The sequence below is a fragment of the Peromyscus maniculatus genome, chromosome 8 (assembly GCF_049852395.1).
Source record: "Peromyscus maniculatus bairdii isolate BWxNUB_F1_BW_parent chromosome 8, HU_Pman_BW_mat_3.1, whole genome shotgun sequence".
Lineage (NCBI taxonomy): Eukaryota > Metazoa > Chordata > Mammalia > Rodentia > Cricetidae > Peromyscus > Peromyscus maniculatus.
The window spans coordinates 80,427,615-80,452,858 of record NC_134859.1 but is presented as its reverse complement, the minus strand read 5'-3'; the positions used below and the strand labels follow the sequence as shown (position 1 = coordinate 80,452,858).

At 41.9% G+C, this 25,244-nt stretch overlaps 1 protein-coding gene across 1 annotated transcript in view; it reads right to left on the bottom strand.

Annotated features, from left to right (window-relative positions):
• Positions 1–25,244, bottom strand: part of Ca10 (carbonic anhydrase 10) — a 515,736-nt gene that overhangs the window by 107,712 nt on the left and 382,780 nt on the right. The window contains exon 4 of the mRNA XM_006972007.4: positions 1,125–1,310. Within this exon, the coding sequence (XP_006972069.1) occupies positions 1,125–1,310 (186 nt within the window). The remainder of the gene's footprint in view (positions 1–1,124; positions 1,311–25,244) is intronic.

The window sequence follows — 25,244 nt, the reverse complement described above, 5'->3', positions numbered from 1 at the left end:
AAATCATTGTGTCCCTAGTAATTAATAGGGTCCCTAAGTTGACTCTTAGTCAATGTATTTTGAAGGAACATCAAAATCTGGCTGATAAACTTCTTTAACTTGTAGTCTATTTGACAGTATATAGCCTTAGCACATTAAAAAAAAAAAAAAAAACAATGCCAGGTTTAACCATGACCTTAAATAATAAAATAAAGAGACCATATAAAATGTACACTCTTGTAATTTCAAAGTCTTTTTGACATCAGTCATTGAGACTTTTACTAGGAGCCTACTTATTTGTTACTTATTATATGAGGACCCCTGACCCTTAAGTTATAATTGTTTGTAAGAGTAAAGAGTGAAATAGGCCAAGTGACACATCACAGATGAAATCTGGCTAAATCTCATCTTTTATCTCATCTGAAACTGTGGCTCATTGCATTACTTTGATTTATTTTTGTCTGGATTGATGGTGGCACATGGTGACACTCACCATCAAGGGTGTGACACAATGAAATTTCCGTTCTGCAAAATTTCAGGCAAACTCTTCAGTTCCTTGACATTGATTTCACAATGCATTGCATGTTTAGGCGAGTAAGACCCACGGCACCAGAAGGGAAGCTGTGCTGTCATGTAGGATGTATGAGAGGCCAAGAGCCCAGAGCGGTCAAAGGGAAGAGGCATAGAAAAGGTGAGGGATTGAGGGTAAATAATTCTCTAGCTGTTCTCAATCTGTGGGTCACAACCCCCCAACAAGAGTCGCAGATCAGATATCTACATTACAATTTATAACATTAGCAAAATGACAGGTATGAAGTAGCAGCAAAATAATATTATGGTTTCGGGTCACCACAACATGAGGAACTGTATTAAAGGGTCGAAACATTAGGAAGGTTGAGAACCAGTGCTCTTGGACATACCAGGGCACGAGTCCCAAGAGCCCTGTGCTTGGGTTTAAGAAGGAAATGCTGTTTCACTGTAGCCTCTCCAGGGAACCTGAAATCCCGCATGCAAAGGAGGCAGGCTCCTTCTTCTTTCACAGAGCCAAGGGAAGCCCTCCCATCTGTGATTCTACTTCCAATGGAAACAGGCATTGAATCTTACAAGTTTGCACTCAACCTTAGCACACTGGCAGATTTACATACCTCCCCAGAGAAGGCCTGTCCATTGAGTAGGTGCTCGGACCCTTGGCTGTCTTCACTCCCAAAGTGTAGCCGGATCTCCTCCAGGCGGTGGCTGTACGTCATGGGCCCTCCTGAAATGTTGACCAAGTGCTCCTTGTCCAGGCGGAGGGACACATGCCTTCCAGTGTTGTACATGGTCCCACTGACCTACAAGACAATGGATAACAGGTCAGACAGGGTTTTCCCTTCCATTTCTCCCCAAAGCCCAGAGAGATGCATGGTAGACTTATGCCATTTACATCTGATGGTAACACATCAGGATAAATCCACATGTGTGGAAGGGCATGGTGGCCTTTTCAGAGGGCTTTCCTTCCACACCCAGCTTCTAAAATACTTCTGGTAAGGCATAAATCACACGATCATTCAGGAACTTGAAGGGAGGAATTTAAGAGATTTTTCACCAACTGTGATGACTATTTTGTATATCGCACCTTATAAAAATTAATTTGTCCCTCTCATCATAGTTGTTTGGAAGGTAGAGATGGTGTCAAAACTCAAAATCTTGGGTGTAAGAAAGTGGAGAAATCAATGAACAGAGGGATCCAAGTGAGAGATGAGAAAACCACTGTGGGTGACCAGGAGCAAGCCCCCGTGGGAGACTGATAGACTTTGAAGTCTCAAGCATCCAGTCCAGTCACCTTGGTTAGATCCCTCTCCCATCCCAGGAGCAGACATCACACAGAAAGAGTTCAGGCCTCACTCAGAGAACATAGCTTCAGAGCTATTGGAAGAGAGGCACATGGGGTCCCGTTTCTCACATCCAAGATGTATTTCTCATTCCCAGTCCCATCTTGCTTCAGTTCCTCCCACTACTAAACTTCCTGCTTCCTCTTCCTCCCTCTCTTGCCTTTTCTTAGGATCAATGCTCAGCTTTTTTTCTGGGCTACAACCTTAGCACAGCTCTACCACTGACCCTGTGTCATTCCTGTCTGGGTGTCTTCCTTACTTTCTTGGGTTAGCTTAGGGAGCTTAAAGGAGACTTTGAAGGAAACTTGATGGGTTGCTTCTGGATTACTGGAGTTGAATTACTAGGATTTTCATCCTATTTACTCTGACCCTTTAGGTACACAGTTTTTTTTTTTTTTTCTCAGCAATTCCATAGAGACTTCGTGTAACTTTCATCTATCTGTTTATCTGCCAGTTAATCAATCATCAATCATTTACCTATCTATCATCTATCACCTATTATCTGGCTGTCTATTTGTCTCCTCAATTAGAGAGAGTGTCCTTTTACGGAGCTCAGGCTGGTCTTAAAGTCCCAATGCTCAGGCCTTAAGTTCTGGGACTATAGCTATGCACCACTCTGCCTGGCTTTAATGAGATGTCTGATCATGTCATCAGATCTGGTCTTTGAATATCTGCCCAGTGGCTGGCTCTTCTACCTTTCTGACCCTTGTCTTGGAAGACATTAGTTTAGTTCTTAGATTTCTCACTATGTCAGACAGTGGCAGCTGCCTGTTACTCCGTTAACTTGCTTTTACTGTAAAGCAGGGTCCATGTGGGGACAGACAGCCAAGGGGAGGAGGGAGAGAGAGAAACCCGAGTGAAAGTGGGCAAGTGGGCAAACAGATGAGAATCCCCAGAACTCTCTGTTCTTGGGTCTCTCTTAACTCCAGTTCCTCCAGGGCATGTGAACGGCACTTATCAGGTACTTTTACATCTAATTGGCAATTTGCTTTTTTCTTTTATTAAGTTAACTGTTCCTTGTAACTAAGTGATCCATGTGGAAGGTTCTCCAGCCTCAAGCATTGTATGGCTAGTTTCTATGACAAAAGGAGAATATGTTTCTTTTAGGCTCCAGTTCAGGACTTTCTTCGTATGTAATGGTTTAAGGTTTGACATTGCTTCAACCACCAAATAAAATTTATTTTTTCCTAATTATTAAAATAATATACAGGCATTACATGTGGTTCAGAACACAGAAAAGTTAAAGGAAGAAGAAAGTCATGATTTTAGAATTAACCAACTAGCACTAATATGTTGGTATGCGTAATGGTACTTGTGAAACATCATTCAATCTCTACTTTCAGATCATCTACTTGGCTCTCACTCTGGACTTTAATGTGCTGGCTATGAGGAACAGACCACACATTCTGAAGACTGCAAAGCAAAACAAAACTAGGAGAATCCAAAAATGAATCATTGTGCCTTTTGGTTCTGTTTTTCCAAGGTCCCCTTCTATACACATGGTTGTATCTTCCTTCCTTCCTTCCTTCCTTCCTTCCTTCCTTCCTTCCTTCCTTCCTTCCTTCCTTCCTTCCTTCCTTCCTTCCTTCCTCCCTCCCTCCCTCCCTCCTTCCCTCCCTCCCTTCCTTCCTGCATTCATTTTCATCCACTCCTTCACTCATCAGGAATTCATTCATCCAGGTTCAGAAATGGTTACATATCACTGGTTGTGCTAGAAGTTTAGGATGCTATGAGGAGCTTGCACGGTCTTTGCCTTCACAAAATTCACACTTCCTTCTGCAAGCTCCCAGTGTGCAGGGAGCTGGGGGAATATATAACATATACCATTATGTTGTTACAATTAGATGCAACATCTCCTTATCTATACCCTTTCCCTAGACAATGAAATAACATTAATTTGTATTAATCATAAAAATATGTGTAGCCAGGGTATGGTTTGTTGCACTTTAATTTAGAAATAAAGGCTTGACAATGTTATGTATGATATCTGAATCTAACAGTACATCTGCACGGTAGTAATTAACACTGCACCACTGTCGTTTTATCTCTAATGCTAATTACTGTTTCCAGTGAATGACTTTGGTGCACAGCATGTTGGGAAACGTGTGCTTCTGCAGACCAGGAAACAGGTGAGTGCAGAAGCTAAAGCTGCAGGGGATATCCAGGTTGCCTCAGGCTGCCCCACAGCTCTCTAGCCTTTGTCTGAATTCATTGCAACTTGAGGCAGGAAGTGTGTGTGTGTGTGTGTGTGTGTGTGTGTGTGTGTGTGTGTGTGTGTGTTGCCCATTTTACAAATGAAGGAATTTAGGGACGTTGACAAGGGTTCAGCAACTTGTCTGGAATCATCACACAATGGGAAAGAGGCAAACTGAGGACCAGTTACCTTGATGTGAGCAAAAGCAATGCTCTCTGCCCATTTCAGATGAAAGTTTGGTGTGGGGTGTCATTTTTTTTTCTGCCACTGTAGATAAGGTATTAGGCGGTTGGCGGGGAAGGGAGTAACAGGATTGTTTTTCAAGAACTTGGAGGTCCCAGATTGGATGCTAGGCTGCTGTCCATGGTAGGGTGAAGACCAAAGAATACCTTGTTTCTCTAGCTACAGACATTTATACTGGTTTAAGACTAGTTGGAGCTATATGTATTAAAAGAAGCAGGACATATGTGCCTGTTGAGATTGTATGTCAATAAATAATATCAATAACTTGAGGACATATAAAATAATGTTCTTTTGTAAACCAAATAAACAAACATAAAAAAGAAATTAAAAACAACAACAAAAACAAAAACAAAACAAACAAAAAACCCAGCAACCCCGAATCCATCATGTTTCTTTTATGGCACTGGATGCTTTTGTGGAACAAGCTCAGTTCTGGTAGAGTGGCTAATGATCTGCCAGGCTTCTTGTTAGTGTGTTCTTTGTCTAGCTCATTCTATGGACAGCCCTCTACTAAAGGAAATGAATTTGGTTAGTGCATTTTTAAGGTAAGAGGAACATTCACTCTTTGAGAGTTGGCCACAATCTGCCACTAGCAGATTGAATCTCTACTTGGTGTCAGAATGGATGCTAAATTCTGAGCCCAGATTTCCCCTTTAAATCCTCACAATTTCTTCCTCAACAAACCCAGCACCACTCTTGGCGTGGTACTTAGGCCTGTGCCATTCGCTTCTCTTTGGATGGGAAGATGTCAGGCTAAACCCATGTGTGGAATGGCAGCTTCTCATAGGGAAGGCTTCCCTTGCCTCCCTTCTGTGGTCCTTTTGTGTCCTGAGACAAACAGCTGTCTTTGTAGAAAGAGGACCCGACTCCAGGTATCTCTGGCTGTTCAACCTGTTATTTTAACCACTGGTAATGATTAGGTTGTTACAATCACTAGTTGATTACTTAGTGATGTGATGTTGCAGTGTTTTCTTCAAGAAGCAGGATGGTAGTAGGGGGACCCTGCACTAGCTTGGAGTTTAGGATGTTTGGGATTTCTTATAGTGTTAGTTAAGGTTCTCCAGAGAAACAGATGAGCTTTCTATAGAATCATACAGTTGTCAGGCAACATACTAAGGACCAGTGACCTTGATTTCACCGAAGCTGAAGGTCATAGATTCAACTAGGCTGGCCAGCCAATAACCTTCAGATTCTACTGTTTCCATGCCCTCAACACTGAGGTTACAGCCTTGTGATACCATCTGAATTTTTTCATGGAGTTCTGGGGATCTGAACTCAAGTTCTCATACTCATGTATCAGGTAATTAACTGACTAAGCCATCTTCCCAATCTGGGGTGTATTATTTTTTAAATATCAAATTAAAAAAATAAACACGTTAAAGATCCTTAAAGATCCTTTGGACACTGTGCTTGTAGGATTGATGTTTACTGTAGGAAGCTAACTTTGAATGAACATTACCTTTAGAACATCCAAAATGTTCAGTAGTTACTTGCTTGATATAGCACAAGTCTAATGTGACATTTTTGTTACTTTCCCTCACAAGGTAGCCCACCTAAAATATCCTGTGATAAACTGAAGAATATTTTCAATAGCACGAATGAAAATGTAGGACTATAAATGTAGTCACTAGAGCAAATGGGATTCCTACTGTATAAAAGGAAAAGGCCATGAGATCTATGCAGGAGATCCACGCCCCCCATATCTTTGAGACAGGGTCTTGCTGTGTAGGGTAGGTTGGTCTTGAACTCTCAATCTTCCTAACCTCGTCTCCCTAGGGCTGGGATTACAGACATTGTGCCATCATGTCATGCTCACCTCACTTTTTAGATCAGGAAACTAGGCACAGGCAGACTAAATAATCACTCAAAGGACAAGGGAAGATGCAAGAGGACCACAATTCTTGTGTTACTACAGTTCAAGAGACAAAAGCCTTGTAGGATCTCTGAGAGCAACCTTCAAAGACCAGAGGGAGGCTGCACTTGACTTCTCAGTGGTTCTGTGGACATCAGAAACTTACTACTGGAGGTCATTATGCTGAGTGACACAGGAAAGACAAACCTCATATGTTCTCCCTCATTGTATGGAAACTGACAAGACAACCTTGTAGAAATACAAAATGGAATGGTGGACACTTGAGTGGGTAGGAGGACATAAATAACTTAAGAATAGTTCGGGACAGGGAAGGGTGCTGTGGGAATAGGGAATAGGGGAAAGAGGGGTGCTGCATCAAAGAAGGGTTAAGGGAGCTGGCTAGTGAATCATGCATTAATTTATGTTAAATCACAGCAAACTCTATTAACCTGTATGCATGATACATGTCTAAAATGTCAAGACTAAAGACACATTTATCAGTGGTCTTTGTGTTAGTTGTAAGGGACTCCTTTGGGCTTCTGGCCCCAGGGAGCTGCAGTTCATCACAGCAGGGAAGGCACCTGTTCTTGTGGTACCAACCAGACAAAGCAGGATGGAACCAGGGATGAGTGTGACTTTGGAAGGCCAGTCGCTATGATCTGTTTCCCCTAGTCAGGCCCCCATCTCCTAAAGGCTCCACAGCCTTTGAACTGGTGCTCTAAGCTTGGAAATGGGCGTTCAGAACAGGAGCCCGGGAAGGCCATTGCAGGTTCAAACCATAATGATCTTTTTGATTATTTACCTTTCTGTGTGGAGCTGGCACTCGGGCTGTGCTCACTGGTCACACAGGAGTGCTGGCATTTGCATTGCTGGGATGTGGCCTTACTCATCAGACTATGTTTTTGCTGTTGCCATAAATCACACATGACTGTAAACGCACTGGGTGGAGGATATACATGACATCCCTAACAGCAGCAGTGACTGGCACATTCCAGGCAGCATTCTTGATAATATTGCATTTATTATCTCATCTAATGCTTACAATGACCTTGTGAGGAAGGATAACTTATCTCTTATCCTTAGATGAAGAGCCTTAATGGGTTAAAAGACTGTACTTAAAGTTTCTCCATGGGAGCCGGGTAGAGGTGGTGCCAACATTTAACCCTAGCACACAGGAGGTAGAGGCAGGCAGATCTCTATGAGTTTGAGGCTAGCCTGGTCTATAGAATGAGTTATAGGACAACCTGGGCCACACAGAGCAACCCTGTCTCGAAAAACAAAACAAAACAAAAAAGTTTCTCCATGGGAAACCACAAGAGCCAGAATTGTCCTCCAGGATATTGTGATTCCAAGTCCTACAGTGAGTAATAATAATAGGTCAGCAGGAAGAGTTGGTAAAACCGTGTAGCTTATATGTGGCATCTGGACTTAGGTATCAACTCAAATAAAAATATAACCTTAATGCAGAGATGACAGAGTGTGTTTAATTTGCCCAGGCCTGGGTTGGATACCTTTAGATTTCTAGATCTAGGGAAGCAGGATTTTAGTTCCCACTTGCTGAGAACTGAGAGATGGGTCGTGTATGTCCAATGCAAGCTTACCAACCGAATGTCAGAACCCATAATTAGGAAGGCCACTTGGTGCCAAGAAGGGTTAGTGAAGAGTGGCCGACAGCTTGTCATAAATTTTGTGTCTTCTCTTTGCAACTCAGCTTCCCTATTCCGCATCTTTGACTGGTCTGCTCAAGTGTGTAATAGTTCCTTGCGATGTAATTAGTGAGCGTAAGAGATTTAAGAATACTGCTTAGCCCGGTTTCCTGCAGAGTTCTGATACACCAAGGGGCTGATTTGTGAAGGCCAAATGCAAAAAGCTAGGGGCCTGCTTGTTGACATGGCATCCGGGGAGGGGGGCATTGTTCAAGGAAGAACAGTGTGGAAGAATCAACTCAAGTCCAATCATCGACAACAACTGCAGCAGAGTAGATACACAGGTGGGGCAAAACAAGGGACAAATGGAGTGTCAGGTTCAAAGGACTTCAGGAATAACCAAACCCAGCAAACGAGAAAACTGAGACAGACCCCAAGCTAGAAGTCACCCCCACCGACTTTGTTCATTGATCTGACGGGCTCATCTCTTCCAAGTCTGCTTTCAACTCCCTTTTTAGAAACAGTATATGAAGAACCAGGCTTCATGACGGCAGCTTTCAAACACAATTTTATTATTATTTTTGTTGCTTCTCTTCCCCCTCTTTCCTTCCCTATGCCCATCCCCCATAACCTTCTGTACACTCGAGTGTCACATGTGATCTCTTGCTCCCCCACCCCACACAGTTCTGGATCCCTCTTTTCCCTTCTTATGATCTCCCACATGGTTTCATGGTTTAAACCTATGCTCACATCCTCTAAGTGTAAACTAATGCAGCCACTGTGGAAATCAGTATGGAGGTGACTCAGAGCATTAAAAACAGAACTACTATATGACCCAGATATACCACTTATGCACATGCCCCAAAGGCTCTGTATCCCACCACAGAGACACCTGCACATGCATGTTTATAGCTGCATTACTCACAATAGCAAGGGAACGGAACCAGCCTAGATGCCCAGCAACAGAAGATGGAAAGTGAGAACATGATGTGTATACACAACAGGAAACTGTGAAATGTGCAGGAAAAAGGAAGAATATAGAAAGTATTACCTTAAGTGGGGTGATCCAGACTCAGAAAAGACAATCTCATGTTCCCTTTCATGTACTGATTCTTTTCTTCTTAGTCTTTTACTTTACTTTTTCCTCAATTTTAAATTTTATTTTAATTAAAAATTATTTGATTTTTTATTAATTAGTTAATTTTACATCCTGATTGCAGCCTCCCCTTTCTCCTCTCCTCCCACTCCCTCTTCCCACCTCCCTTTCTGCTCCCCCCATTCACCCCTCCTCTGTATTCACTCAGAAAGGGACAGACCTCCCATGGGCATCAGCAAAGCATGGCATATCAAACTGCCATAAGACTGAGCATCTTCTCCTGAACTCAGGCTGGGCAAGGCAATCCAGCATGAGGAATAGGTTCCCAAGAGCCAGCCAAAACAGCAGGAACAGCCCTGATCCCATTGTCAGGGGTCCCACAAATAGATCAAGCTACACACATATGCAGAGGGCCTACATCGGTTCCCTGGTTGTTGGCTCAGACTACTTGAGTTCCCAGGAGCCAGCCTAGCTGTTTCTGTGGGTTTTCCTCTAATGTCCCTGACCCTCCTGGCTCCTATAATCCCTCCTCTCTTTCCTCAGCAGGATTCCCTGAGCTTGGCCCAGTGTTTGGCTATGGGTCTCTGAACCTGTCTCCATCAGTCACTGGATGATTTTGTACATGAATAGAGTATCTACATCATTCCTGCCCCTCTTTCTCCCTTCAATTTGCCCAATGTCTCCTCCATATCTTTCTCAAGTTCATGACCTCTTTATCTTTAATTATTGTTGTACACACACACACACACACACACACACACACACACACACACACACACACACACACACACACCCTATTGAGTCCATTTAGTATTGCTTATATATACATGTCTCCAGGACTGACTACTTGAAATGGACAGCATACATGTAAGTTTGTCCTCAGAGGAAAGTTATTTTCCCTCTCCCAGCAGCCCTTGACAACCTGTAGCTCATCATCTAGGTATAGGCCACTGTGGACTTTCCCCAGTCCATGTTGGCATGTTAACTGGTGTGGTGGTCATTATAGTGTTTCTGTTCAGGTAAATTATTTCTGTTGATGCATACTGACTGAGTTTAAAGTACTGGAGTGCTAAGCGCATGTTCATACTACTAGAATGCTAGGTATGCATGAACATAGTTCTGGAGTATTATGTATAAAAACCATAATCCATACAAAAATAGAGACAAATTACCCTGATACTTTCAGATGCCACTTACATGACACTGTGTATCTGGATAGTAGAAAATACACAGTATCTGTCCAAATGTTTTTATGTTACCTAAGTTTCACTATAATGGTTAGGAATGGTAGGGATTGGATATCGAGAAGGTGAAGGCTATGGAGCTTTGGGAGTGGGCAGGATCTCACCCATCACTCTTAACCCTGCAGGGAAGACAGAGGGGATCCTTCCTTAGCACTGCTCAATTTAATCTTTCTCTTTTTTCATCTCAGTCAGCCCGTTTTCAGCCTGTGTAAAGATTAGGGTTTTTAAAAATCAACCCTGGACAAACAAATGAAATAATCATATATGCTGACTACTATTATATCAATTCCACTGTTACAAAAAACCAGATCCAGTTTATGGTAATACTGACTCTTCAAATAATGGATCATTTCTTTACGAACTCCAGGCATATATGAGGCTGTGAGATCCCAGAAAGGACCTCTTGATCTTGACTATGTCTGATGCTAACAGCAGGATGGATGAAGAACAGGTGTGTAAGACATTGCCTGGTCCACCAACATATGAGCTAAGTGAAGAGAAGACTTCCTGTCCTCCGTGGTCCTCGAGAGGACCATGAGCTGGTGGCAAGAATTAGACTTAACACTGTCTTGCACACACAGTTATTGGCACCCCAGCCCTGCCCAAACTCTGAGCATGAGTATTCTAGATACTCAGAAGTATTGAGAATGAGTTTTTCCATTATAGTTCTGGTATATGAGTTCCCAAATGGGAGTCCTGGGTACTGCTTTCCAATTATCACATTGAGAGCCTGCAGGGTTCTTGCCAAGTCACTCACAGCTGGTTGTCTGAATTTAATTTTTTTGAGTCCCTACTGACTGGCTGGAGTCCTCTGCGGATGAAGAGAGCAACTGGAACCAAGATGGCACCATTTGGTTGAAAACAGATTGCTTCTAATTTCCCTGCCCCATCAGCTCAAATCAGGATTAAGTTGAATACACACATTTGTAGTATTTGTTTGTATTTAAAAATATATTTTAACAAACTATACCTATTTAATATATGTTTTATTACATATTATATATCTGATATACATTACAGAGCATGTATTTAATGGCTTACATTTTTATTCTGGTTTTATCAGCACCCACACAGCACTAGGTTTCTATTTATTAAATAAAAAGTGACCAGATTTTGTTTTGAGCTTCATCTGGGTACCTCAGCCAGTATTCTTCATCTGAGTCAGTAGGTATGAGGTGGGACAGAGTAACTGCTGTCTTCTTTTGTGACTTCTTTTTTGAGTAATTCTGAGCTGAATCAAACAGATATTCAATGCTAGGGGGTAAGGACACAGCAGTATAATTTCTTTCATCCTCTTTCTATTCCTTAAGGGACTGCTTTAATAATTATAAAGATATGCTACCAAAGTTCCTTCTAGACATATGTAGATGACTATACATCGATTCATTTTGGGGCCAACAGTTTTCTCTAAACTGTGAAAATCCAAGGTTAGGTCACTTTAATTAACACATTGAGACTTGCCATAGAATGGTTATTTCTAGCGTAATGCCATTTAATTCAATCCCTGATTCACAGGGCTTGAGGCAAATAACTCCCAATCTCCAGTTATTTCATCTCCTAAGAGGAGCCTCTTAAGTGGAGCCCATGGAATACAGTGGCACCAGCATTGGGGGAGCAAGTAGATTGCCTTCTTAGCTTTCCTGCATGTGAGTATCACTGGTCCCACTGGTCAGATATTAGAATCTTTGATGCCAGTTTTCTTTTTTTCAAAGAAACTAGAGGCAGCCAATGCTTGGGGCATAATTATATGGCAAGTCCCATTGCTTATTCATCATTTGATTATATGCAAATTAATTATTTGACATTAATCTCCTATGGTGTTGTGGTTTAGATATGAAGTGTCTCTCCAGTAGGCTCATGTGTTGAGGCTTGATCCCTATTTGCTGGTTCTAATGGCCAAGAAGTGATTGGATTCCAAGCCCCAGACCTTACAATGGACCCATTCCTTGACATATTCATAATGTGATAGCATTGTGGGTGGTGGTGCCTTCTTGGAGGAAGTAGATCCCTGGGGAAGATTTACCTCGTATTCTCTCTCTCTCTCTCTCTCTCTCTCTCTCTCTCTCTCTCTCTTCTTCACCCTCCCCAAACAGGCTACCATGAGATGAGCAACACTGTCCTCCACACCCTTCTACCATGCTATTTTGTCTTACCGTACACTCAGAAACAATGGCACCAGTTGACCTAGATTGAAATCTTTGAAACCATGAGGCAAATGCAATCTTTCCTACGTTAAACTGTTTCTCTCAGGGATTTGTCTGTGATGAGAAGTCTGACTGGCACATACCATGTCCTAGACTTGCTCACTGTGAGCTGCTGGGCTCCATACTGTACTCAGGTGCACATAATCATCAGAAAATGTGCCCAAATGAGACAGGCACCACATGGACTGGTGGGGACTTGGGAGTTGACTAGGGAGGTTGACTAGGGAGCACTGTGCCTCATCTCTTAATTGTCTCTGAGATACAGGGCACTGGGAGATGGGCCAGTAAAGAGAGGCTGAAAGGAGCCTGAGAACAGGAAGACCATATTCTACCGAGTATTCTTTTATATTATCATTTTTAAAGTAAACAAAGGGAATCTTGCTTCTGATGGTTTAACATGGGCTAGAGTACAAAGACCCGTCCAACAGAAAAACTACCAGTGGAAACAGAAGGTGATTACAAGCTGCAATTTTTAAGTTTTCTATAGCCTACATTAACAAAACAATAAACAAAACAGTGAAATTGACATTTAGAATATATTTCATCTAACCAAATATATCTAAAGTATTATTTCAACTTCTAATCAATACAAAAATTGCTAATGAGATATTTTACACTCTTCCCCCCCTCCCCGAATCTTAGAAGTGCAGTGAGTCTTTTACACTTCAAAGTAAATCCCGATTTTGACCCACCTCATGTTACACACAGTCAGCCCACCCCAACTGAGGGTTCTGAATCTGAGGATTCAATCAACAACCGACTGACAATATTTAAAAAAAAAAAAACCACCAAGAATTGCATCAATTGTAAACAAGCACAGACCTTTTTCATGCCAATATGTCATCAGTATTGCAACCACTGACATAGCACTTCATTGTATTAGATGTTTTAAGTAATATAGAGATAAATTAAAATAAAAGGGGGGTGTTCGTAGGTTATATGCAAATAAAGAACCTTTTGATATTGGGGACTTGAGTATTCATGAGTTTTGAATCTGAGAGTAGTCTTCAAATGAATCTCCCGTGGCTACTGGTAGATGAATATACTCCACAGCAACAGGAGGTGAGTGGCCACCATGCAAAAGAGGATGGCTTGGCTCATCTTCTTTTCAAATCTGCTCTCTGTTTAGAGTGGGCTAGTTGGGTATTTGCTGAGGCTACTAAACTCCAAGGAAAATTAAATAGTCTAGAAATAAATTAAGACTATGTTGTCATCAATTTATATCTGTTTCCCACCCAAGCAACAGCCTTTAATCTGCCAAGCTTTTTAATATTTTGAGTGTGATTCACATTGCAACTTTTATGGGGTACACTTGCACAGAACTTACATAACTTATACAAATTATGAACCTCTTAATATTCCTGTTAAGAAGCTGGTTGCATGTGAAAATCATTTCATTAGCTGAAAAGATCAGCCACATAAAAGTGGGAAACCTTTTGTTCACAGGTGTATTTACTGGGAGATCATAAAGGAATTCCCAGATGCCTTCATGTGTCTGCTTCCTTCTCCCTGAAGGATCACACAGGCTCTGTTCCCATCTTGAAGGTCAGGCATTCATTCTACATTCACCAAAGCTATTAGTCTTGTCAGTTAATGACTGTACAGCTGAAATTTCCCTTCACTGTTCAGTTTTCACATGCTTTTCATGGCTCAGAGACTCTGCAAGTTAATGAATAGCCCCTGTCCTCTGCAAGGAAGAGTCAGGGTCTTAAGCAGATAAAGAAATATCATCCATAAACCAATAGTGCTTCATTCTGATGCACCTGTGATCAGACTCTTGTCTGTTGCTACTGACTACTGCAGCTTTGTGTGTGTGTGTGTGTGTGTGTGTGTGTGTGTGTGTATGTGTGTATGTGTGTGTGTGTATTTATGTTCACATGTGTAGGTGCATGTGTGTGTCATGATGTGTGTGCAGGTGCATATAGAGGCCCCAAGTTGACGATTGGGTGTTTTCCTCAATCTCTTTACACTTTATTTATTAAGGCAGGATCTCTAACCCCAGCTACTCTTTCTAGCCAGTTTGCTCCTGGGTTTTCCTGACTCTACCTCTGCTGGGATTGTAGGTAGACACCACACCTGCTCAGCTTAAAAAATGTTTATTATACCAACCCCTTAAGGTTCAGGACCACCTTGGAAGAGGGCACTGAAATACTGTAAGGTTCAGAATTCATGGAAGACCAGAGCAAAGCAGTGTGTTCTGGACATGGCGGGGCCACAGCACTCATGAACTCATGGCTGCTGTGGCTGCCTGCACAAGACCTGAACCAAATCCACCCAGTCAACCATCCAGCTTTGGAGAAGGGCTCACAAGCCCCCATTCCTAGCTGAGGAGCTATGGACAGTTGATGGCTTCTGGCGGAGGGAAAGTTAGTTTTCTTCAAGGGTTTGAACCTAGTCTGTTGACCATGCTCTACTACATGGCCCCAAATCCAGAAGTATATGGGCAGCATAAATGGGACTCGATAAGTTGTTAAAAAAAGAGAAAGAGGGCATAAAGTTGGGGAATTCGGGAAGTGAGGGGTGGGCCTGGGAGGAGTTGGAGGGAGAATGGGGGGTTGCATGTGATCAAAATACATTTTATGAAATTCTCAAAGAATCAACAAAAGAGTTATGTTAGCATTTTTAGTTTGTATTTTGTAGGTACTGGGATTGAATGTTGGATCTCATGCATGCTAGTCAACCTCTCTACCACTGAACTGTATCCTTCAGCCTTCTGCTTGAGTTTCTTATGTGGGTTCTGGGGATTGTTCTCCACTCTTCATGTCTGCATACACAGCAAGAGCTGTATCCACCTCCATACCCCTGATATCTAGGAATAGTATGCGTCCTTTTTAGAAACAAGTGACCAAGCAAGTCCCATTTTTTTTTTTTTAATGAGAGGCTACATCTAGAGACGGTCCTACTGATATTTCAATGCTATGCTAAGTCTCTCTCTCTGGAGCTCTCCATGTCTGCTAATGTGCATGCATTAGCCATTCTTTTTTTGCCTCTGCCCTATGAAGTAGGCATTTTCTTGATCATCATTTGATGAAGAAACTGAGGTTCAGTGAGGGTCAATAGGTCACAGAGTGATAAGAATCAGAGTTAGTGAATGAAAGACAGTCCTGCTGGGCTGCTGAATTGCTCTAAGGAGAGATGAGTTGGTTCAGGGAAACCATGGCCATTTCCTAGAGAAGAAAGCATCAGAAACTTGGAAACGGGAAAGATGTGGGCATCCAGAGGTATCCAGAATAGGAAGGCATGGAAGTAGGAAATGAAAAGCATCCAAAAAGAATAGCTCAGGTGACTGCTCAGGTTCCTGGAATACAGGGACAAAAGCAGCCCTGATGTGGCTGCACAGGTTATCTGGACATTTGCCAGATGACAGACTGTTAGTCTTTCACACCGGTCATTTTTTTTTTCCTCCATCCATACATGACAGGTAGGTAGGATCCCTAGCTCTCTGTTACTAATAAGGAAAACTGGGATCTAAGAGGTTAAATAAACTGCCTAGGTTGGAGAGGCAGCACAAAAAGGATGGAGGACTCCAATGTGTGTCTGCCTGACTCTTTCTATTGCAATGTGAAATAAATCACGTTAACAAAGGACACCTTTTGTAAGAAGTAATTCCCTGCTGGCATGCTCTGCCCTACTACACTGATCCTCTACATTTGCTACATTTTTATATTAGAGAAAGTTCCCCCATCATGCCGCCAATTCTCACCCCACCCCTGCTGACCTCCTTCTCCTTCTTCCCAGCCTTTGGCTAATAGCAATAAAATCTAAAAGTCAACAGCCAAGTAAAGCCCAACGACGTGATTAAGTAGCTGACAACAGGAGCTAGAATTTCACCTCCAGGGTGAGCAGACACACATTGCAATAACCAATACTTCAGAGATACATGGCTCTGTTCTGTGCAACTGATATTTCACATCATGGCTTCAAAGCAGTGACTGTGGCAGCCAATTTGTGTCTGGTAGAGTAAAATGCCCGTGGAGGGAAAGTGGTGCAGTGTGTGCTGTGGTGTGGGTTTTCTTCTTCTTCTTTTTCTGGTTGTTGTTGAGCCCACGACCTGGGTCTCCAACAGGGGAAAGCAAATGGTACCCTTTAATTTCACCCATGACCAAAGTATTGAGTGGCCACAAAGTTATTTGTACAATTGATCCTGCGGGTACCAGGAGAGCATGTTCACCAGCAGAATTAGATCCAGTCAAAGATGGCCCTTTATTCCTGTTTCTCAGAAGCAGAAAACAGTCATGAACTGAGAGGGCCAAAGAGAAACCGTTCAACCCATCTCCACATCTCTACATTCTGTACTTTTAGAAGAACACGTGGATTTCTCCTCAGTGAGGGGACATCACCACGCCTTCCCGTTGTGCATTTTCCCTTTCCACTTTCTTTTTTAATTCATCAGTGAGTTTCAATTGCTCATGGCAAAGCATGGGTTTACTAGTTCCTCCCAGTTGATATCACACGCACACGCGCGCGCACACGCACACACACACACGTGTGTGTGTGTGTGTGTGTGTGTGTGTGTGTGCGTGTGCGTGCGCACTCTTCTTTTGTTCCACTTCTTATAAGTATTTGGAAACTTTAAAGACCCCTCCTCTTTGAGTCTTCTATGGCCTGTCCCATCCTCTCTGTCCCCAGAGCCTCACTCTCTTAGAGTCCTCTCATCTTACACTCTCCTTAACTCCTTGTCCTTGCACAACCAGCATCTCAACCTCTCAAATCTCAGACTCTGTATATAGTCAAATGTAGCATGCTTTAACATTTCATCCAGCAAAGAAAAAGAATGCTACTAATAAAATAACGGACATGCCATCCTTTGTAGAAAGCACCCCAAAGAGACGTAGGAAAATGTATCCTGAAAGCAATGTTCTCATCTCAATGAAACAGGATCTCAACGAAGTGCCTGTAATTGTCTTCTAGCACCACACTTTGGTAGCGGCGTAACAGGTCTTGACCAGCAGGTCCCAAGTGACACCTCCTTTCCTCTATGGAGATGCCGCTTCTCATCCACCTCCGTGGAACCTCAGTCTGGGTTATGAGGCTCTCCTGTGTTGCCATGGCACTTTGAATTTGCTCATGTGTCAAAGCTCATAGGCATGCTTTATAACCACTTTCACGCATGTTTCTCCCTACAGGGACCATAAAGAATTGGTGAGCATGGCGTGCGTCTCGTTCTCCTCAACATCCCCAGGATCTGACATGAGAAGTCCTCTGTGAGGGATTGCTGAACATAGTTATAGGCTGTGTTAGACATGTAGCTTCTAGACATGGACACTAGAGGGCAGTGTGGAATCATCTCAGACAAAGACTGGCTGCTCCCCAAGAATCTAGGTTGCAGAGGTGGAAGAAAGTTGGCCTCCTGTGGGCAAACTGGCTGAGAGCCTGGAGCCTGTATCGCTCCAAGGGCACAGTGCCATTCTGCAGAATCTACTTTGAGGATGCTCCTTGCGTTTGCATCCCTTGCCAGACTGCCCACTAGGTGCTTTCGGGAAGCTGCCTCAGCGCGTTCCTTATTAAGAGTCAAAAGCTCTTCCCTGATTCCCACCCGAGGCAGAAGAGGATGGAGGCCACAAACAGGGAAAAGAAATGTCTCCCTAACATCCTCCTCATTCTAAGGAAAGCAAGCGTATTCGAAGGGCCTGCAGTATAATTGGTCCACTTTGAAGAACAACAGGTAACAGCATCAATATTTGATTTTTAAAAGGTTGTGTGAACAGTTTTAAATATTAAAGATGAAGGCAAAGACTTAGACCGTCTTTTCATCTCTACAGTTGAAGCATTTAAAGAGGAAAACGGTGCTGAGGAGCGCAGTAGGCCCGTGTGCCCATCAAATAGTATTCAGTTGTAAGGAAGCACAGTCTTTCCAGGGTATGTGTGTAAGACTGGAAAGTAGTATCTGTAGCAGAGAAGTTTTCTGTTCATTATTTCTTTAATGAGAGGGAAAGAAAGCAACCGCCGGAGTAACTTTCTCCGTCTCATCGTGGGCTGTTGTGTTCTCTCAATGACTGGTCTGGGACAAGTTCTCAGAAGCCTCAGAAATTAACTATCCAACTTCCCGGCTAATGAGCCCAATACGTCAATTTCCAGTGATCAAAATGATGCAATTCGATAAAGCACGGTTCACTTTGTAAGGAAATATACTTTTAATAGGGAGAACGGGAGGGTCAGGGTCCTCCCGAGATAATTATGGGCCAGTGGAATTAGAGGCGTGGAGCTGCACTTACTGTCTGGGGATGCCCAGTGGGGTTTGTGTGGCAGATATTGTCTTTCAGGGACAATAAATTCCTTCATTATATTTCCATTACTGCATTAATGTAGCAATGTCCCATTTACTTGTAACCAAGGCGCCTGCATTCCGGAAACTTGGCATTTAATGCTAATGAGAGCTTGCAAGCCAGCTCTCTCTCTCTCTCTCTCTCTCTCTCTCTCTCTCTCTCTCTCTCTCTCTCTCTCTCTCTCTCTCCCCTCCCTCCCTCTCTCTGTTTTGATCCCTCCCTCCTCCCTTTGTATATGTGTGGCATTGTCTGACTTCGATGCAACAATATAACCAGAACATCAGGAACCTGGAAGGACATTGGGGTGTGTCTAGAGAGCTGAGGTGGCTCTGGTCATCCAGACACATGGATTTCTTGGGAGAATTAACAGTGGGTATTAGAAAGCAAGAGAGCCAAGAGTAAATTGCAGCTGAAGAGAGACACTGAGATCATTACTAGCTAAACAATGCTTAGTGTGAGACCTAGCCTGCAAAGACAGAAAGCCCTGTAGGTAAGGCAAACAGGACTCAAAAGCACAGGAATATTGTGCAACCAAAAGTCTCAGGACCTAGGCTCTTAGCTGCGCATTGTTGGAAGGGTTGTTGAACTTCTCTGGGCTGTAGTTTCCTTAACTGGTGTTTAACTTGCTGGAAAATCATCTATTAGCAGAGGAATAAGAAAATTATACCAGCTTGTTTATTTTTATATTCTCCAACAACAGATATAGGAAAAAAAAGAAACCCCTGGTATCAGAATTCTTTTTTTGAAACATTTTTTAAATCTACAATAGAACTTACAGAGGAAAGTAAAATCGTAGTCATTTTGAATAACTTAGATATTGGTTTGTGAAGTTTCCATGAACCAGTAGGTGTGCAACGATGATGTGATAGCTAAGAAGTGTTTACTTAACGTGAGAAGCGAGTGGTGCTTAGTTTGACCCCCTACCATGGGTCCCTGATGGTGAATGGCTGATGAGGCTCATCAATTTGCCCAGTCTTTGAAAGAAGATTTCTGCTTGGCTAGAAGTTGTAGAGAGTGGTCTGGCAGGCTTTTCCCACTTACAAAACTCTTTTCCTTTTCCTTTTTTCTTTTTTTAAATTAAATTCAACTATTGAGCACTGAACATTTCAATTCAAGTTCATCATATACATCAGTTCATACTTATAATAATTTTATGAAGAGGATTTCATTATTTCTGCTCTTATGTCATTTCTTTATTTTTATGTGTGGGTGTGTCAGTTCTTTCTTTCCATAAAGTGGGTCTTGGGAATCAAACTCAGATCCTCAGGCTTGAAAGCAAGTGCCTTTACCCACTGAGACATCTTGCTGGCTCATTGTGTCTGTTTTTAGAGGTGTGAAAATGGAGACTCTGAGGGGTTAGTAGTTAATCCCAGGCACAGCTAACAGAAAGAGCAGGGAACACCCTACTCCCATCTTTGGGTAGACTCTATATCCCACAGTCTTTCAGTACTTCATGTTCTATGGTCAGTAAACTGTGGATTTAATCCTCTTAAAATTTTAATATAAACTTCATATTTTGGAATAAATCTAGATTTGCAATAAGGTTGCAAATACATTATCCTAGAGAATCCTGGGACATCTTTCAGCCAGCTTCCCCAAATGTTGATATCTTACATAAACATTGTTTATTTGTCAAACCAAGAAATTAATGTTGGCATGTTGGATTAGAATCCTTTGGGAATATACTACACAGATACTTGCGCATATATGTTTATTGCTTCACTCATCACAACAGGCAGGGAGTGGAACCAGCTCAGAAGCCTATTGAAATGAATGAAGAATAAAATGTAGCACACACACACAATGTAATTTCATTCAGCTATAAAGAAAACTGAAATTTGATATTTGTAGGAAGATAGAATCATAAGTTATGTTAAGTGAAATAAGTCATTCTCAGCAATACAAATACCATATTTCATTCCATATGCAGAATCTATAACTAAAATTTTATGTGAGTGCATGTATGTGAGTATGTATGTATGTGTGTATATGTGTGTGCATGAGTGTGTGTATGCATGTATGTGTACATTAGTATGTATATTAGTGTGTGTATGAGGATATGTATGTGAGTGTGTGTATGAGTGAGCGTGTTATATAAGTATATATATGTAAATATGTATGTGAGTGTATATGTGAGTGCATAAGTGAGTGTATGACTGGATATATGTAAGTGTGTATGTGAATGTGTGTGTGTGAGATGAAACTGGAAGTGATCACAAGAGGGAAAGAAGAGGTCTTAACTGAGAGGGGGACACAGGTAGTGGGATGCGTGTTGCATCAGAGCAGAAGAGGAAACCTTCAGGAGGCACGAAGATGTGTGACCTACGTTTTGCATTCATTGCTATCTCCTGGTATCTAACAAGGAGCAACTCGAGGGAAGACAGGTGTATTTGGGTTTGCATTTTCAGACGTTACAGCTCAATGTGATGGGGAGGGTATCATTGTGTAGAGGATGGCTGTACCTCCTCATGCAGAGAGAGTACAGGAAGTGGGACTAGGCTAAGAAACCTCAGGGCACTCCCCTGGTGACTCGTTTCTTCCAGCTAGGCCCCACCTCAAGGCTTGCTCTGGATAGTGACCAAGTATTCAAATACACACATCTGTGGGAGACAGTTCAAATCAAAACACAGTAGATGGAACCAGCCAGAGATTTGCAGGAACTGGGGCAGGAGCAGTGGCATGAGCAGTGGCATAGGTGGATAAATTAGAACAAAGTATAATGACAGATGTATGTTGAAATGTCATAGTTAAACCTATTACTTTGTATACTAATTTAAAAATTAATAAAAATGAAATTAACATTGGCACTTGACTATTAGCTAGAATACAGTTTTTGTTTGATTTTTCACTATTTTTTTCTACTATGTCCTTTTTAATATTTCAGGATCCAAGCAGGGATACCATATCATATTTAAAGATTGCTAGTTTTAATCTAATTATTTGCTACAACTTCATATGGAAAAGGTTGAGTGGAGTTAAAGATTAAGGGCCATCTTGTTTGTGTGTGTGTGTGTGTGTGTGTGTGTGTGTGTGTGTGTGTGTGTGTGAAATTGTAGTATAGATGGACTACATATACCAGCATAAACTAGACTGGATGAGCTTTTAAGAAAATGAGGACACAAAATTGGATAGGTAGGGAACAGTGATGGGTCTGGGAGGAGTTGGAAGAAGAGGGGTAAATATGATAAAAATACACTGTGTAAAAGTATCAAAGAATTAATAAAATGCATACTAGTTTCCCATTCATTTTGCATCTGCTTTTGTAGACAGTTTTTCAAACACATTGCACCTGCCACTTTGATTTCAGCTTAGCATCTTGGCTGCAATGGTTGGGATTGAGATTCAGTCTTCAAGAGCAACACTCTGTCATTGTCTTCTTTCAAGGATGGGAAATTTCAAATCAACTTTGAGCTGTAGCATTCGCTGCACCAAATATTCCTGGAGTTCCCATGATTGCCAATAAATAAGATATTCCATCATCTTTAAGTCGTGGAAACTTTTGATAAATTGAATTCCATAAAATATTGCTCTATTGATCTTCATGCTCAGCTTTCAATAAAGAGAGCCATCCAGAGTTGCTGGCTGGGATTTTTCTGCATGGAGGATGCTGTGTGCTTATATGGGGATGGACATTTATGAGGCCAGGATCATTGACTCTAAATTTCAGTTCCTGGTACTACACCAAATGCAAACCAACTACAATGACCTGTTCTCCACCACTGAGGCCTTAACTTTGTAGTAGAATTTCATCGACACTGAAAAATTTGTGGAGAGCTCCAGAACCTACACTGTGAGTCCCAGGCTCTTTGCACACTGTGGGTGTGTGATCTGTGCTAATGCCCCTTTTCTGATAGAACAAGAGAAAATCAAGTTCCTTCTGAATTCAGTTTTGACTGTTGATCACATTTCCAGAAAAGAAAGAGCTAAGGATGAGAAGTGATGCTGTGGCAAGAAAAGGCAAGCGTCCAAATAGAGTGTGTTTCTTCTCCGTACCAGTTTTCGTAGGGCTGATCTTGAAATAGACTGCAATGATATGCTAGTACTTAGAATATTTTTTTTAAAAAAACAAATAACATTTTCATACTTTCATCATGACAACATGTCTGGAATGCCATCTGTTCTCTCCATGTGTTAAGGCAATTCAGTAAGAAATTAGTGTTTAGAGGACTAATATTTAGCCTCTTTATAGTTTTTCTAGATGGGTAGACTACTATTCTAGGGACAGCTGAAAACAGGGTTTTTCCACCATTAGGCATATTGGGTCACTCACAGTCCTTAGGTAACTATGATGTTCCAGAGGGGAGAGCAGAAAAGGTCTCCATAGGCCGAGGATTGAGCAGTACGTATACAATGACATTGTCATGACAGAGATTTGCAAAAGGTGCTGTGAAATATATAATATAGTCTGTGACCCACAAAATGTGAGTGAGAGAGAGTGAGAGAGAGAGAGAGAGAGAGAGAGTGTGTGTGTGTGTGTGTGTGTGAGAGAGAGAGAGAGAGAGAGAGAGAGAGAGAGAGAGAGAGAGTGTGTGTGTGTGTGTGTGTGTGTGTGTGTGTGAGAGAGAGAGAGAGAGAGAGAGAGAGAGAGAGAGAGAGAGAGAGAGAGAGAGAGAGAGAGAGAGAGAGAGAGAGAGAATGTACCTATGTATCTGTATATTTGAAGGTTTGGGGTGGGAAAGAGTGCTGGAGAAATTTTCAAGGAAGGAGATGAAACCCAGTTTGGCAGCTTTGGGAGACATCAACCATATGGAAAGGGGGGAATTATGTCACTAAACTAATGCCCATGAGGTCAACAATGATAGCAATGAGATGTATCAAGGAGACATATCCAATCACTCCACTGTTACTGCTGAACTGTAGAGAATGAGTATTCACTATACCGAATAAGTGAAAGCTGTCTCCTGGACATATCCTGAAACAGTTGATCAAAGAGAATTGATTGCTCATCCCCAGACAGAAGCAAAAAGGGGATACAGCAGGCAGAGCACAGTTTATGATGGGAGGGTAGCAGCTAGCTCTCTACAGACAATGACCTGTTGGATGAGGGGAAAGTTGTAGAATATGGGAGTCTGCTTGTACTTAAGAGTGGATATATCTTATGTCAGTCTGAGACTATAAAGTTGTTACTCTGAGTCTTTTTTTAGTCCAGTTGCTGGAGGGTCTGATGCAGGAAGGCTAGACAGGAGATATTTTGGAGGATTCTTTGCAAGTCTAAGAACATTTATCTTCATTATTCTTTTGCAGAATGGAAGGTAAAACCTTTTAAGATAGCACTTGTAATTTTTTATGATTTTTTTCTAAGGCTACTTGGGAGTACCTGTCTGGTGTAATGTATACGGATGCACAGTAGTTGCACATTGAAAATGTGTTTGCCCCCAGAAACCAAAAGCTTTCAGGGAATGCTTCTTTGCTGCTTTAAATCTTAGTCACCCATGGAGAGCAGCGAGTTACCAGCTGAGTCTATAACATCCTGAGTTCTTCTCCACATATGGCAGAGGAAACAATAAAATCAAAGACACAAGATAACCTCCCCTTTGAAAGGTCAAAAAAAAAAAGGAGAGAAGACACTAATGTTAATATTTGTAAATGCCACTGAAGGCTTTTTAGACCCAGCACTGAACACATCTCAGAGGATCAACAATGATTCTATGAGCTACAGCTGGACTGATACTACATTTATTCCTTAGATGTGAAACTTGAGGCTCAAAGTAGACAACTGACCTGTCCACAATCACAGAGCTTAGAGGTGATGAGACCTGGTCACTAGTCTAGGTTTGTTCACTGCTGAGGCTTCTCCATGTGTTATCATCTCCACAAAGTCAGTTCAGGGAATTATTCCAAGCCTCACGTGGAGTGCCTGCTCTGCAATGGCTGTAATGGCTGTGGGGACCTCTTGACATTCCATGAAACCTAGTAGTCACACACTTGGAAGTCTCTGAAGTTCTACCAACACTCCTTTGTCATGGGCAACTGTCCCACATGTTGCAGCCTTTTCCATTTTTTTTCCTGTTTGAGAAAGTGAATAATAGCCAAGTCCAGCTCTTTTCTAGTTCATTTACTAAATTCTGGGTGATGCCATTTTCCTAGGTACTGGGTCTTGAAGCTAGGGAAGTAAAGGTTGAAATCAGTGGGGTGGAACTTCTCCAATATAAAGCTGGTGAATATTAATATTCACTCTGGTTCCCTGATAGACATCTCCACAGCAGAATCAGGCTCCGCATCTCACCAATGCCGACAAAGCCTCTCATAGGGTAGTGGGTCATGTGATTCAGAACAACTCAACATGTCTGTCCCTTGGTCATCTATAAAAAAGGGAGAGCCATGGTGGCTATTGTTTAGTCGTGAAATAAAATTAAGTAAGATAATCATATGAAGATACTTAGAACAAAGCCCATGTAAAGTGATCACTTCTAAACATTAGGCACTGGTAGTTAGTTACTGATGGTTCGTTATTAGTGTTTTATTATTGCTACTATGATGCAGACACATCCCTGGATCATCAACATCAATCCTGTGGGCTGTAGTGATACTACATTTACGTTATAGATATGTAAACATACTAAATAAAAAGTAAGTATAAATGAATATTCAAAGAAATGCAAATTAATGCTAGAAATTGGTTACTATTTTATAATGAAAATGTTGAATG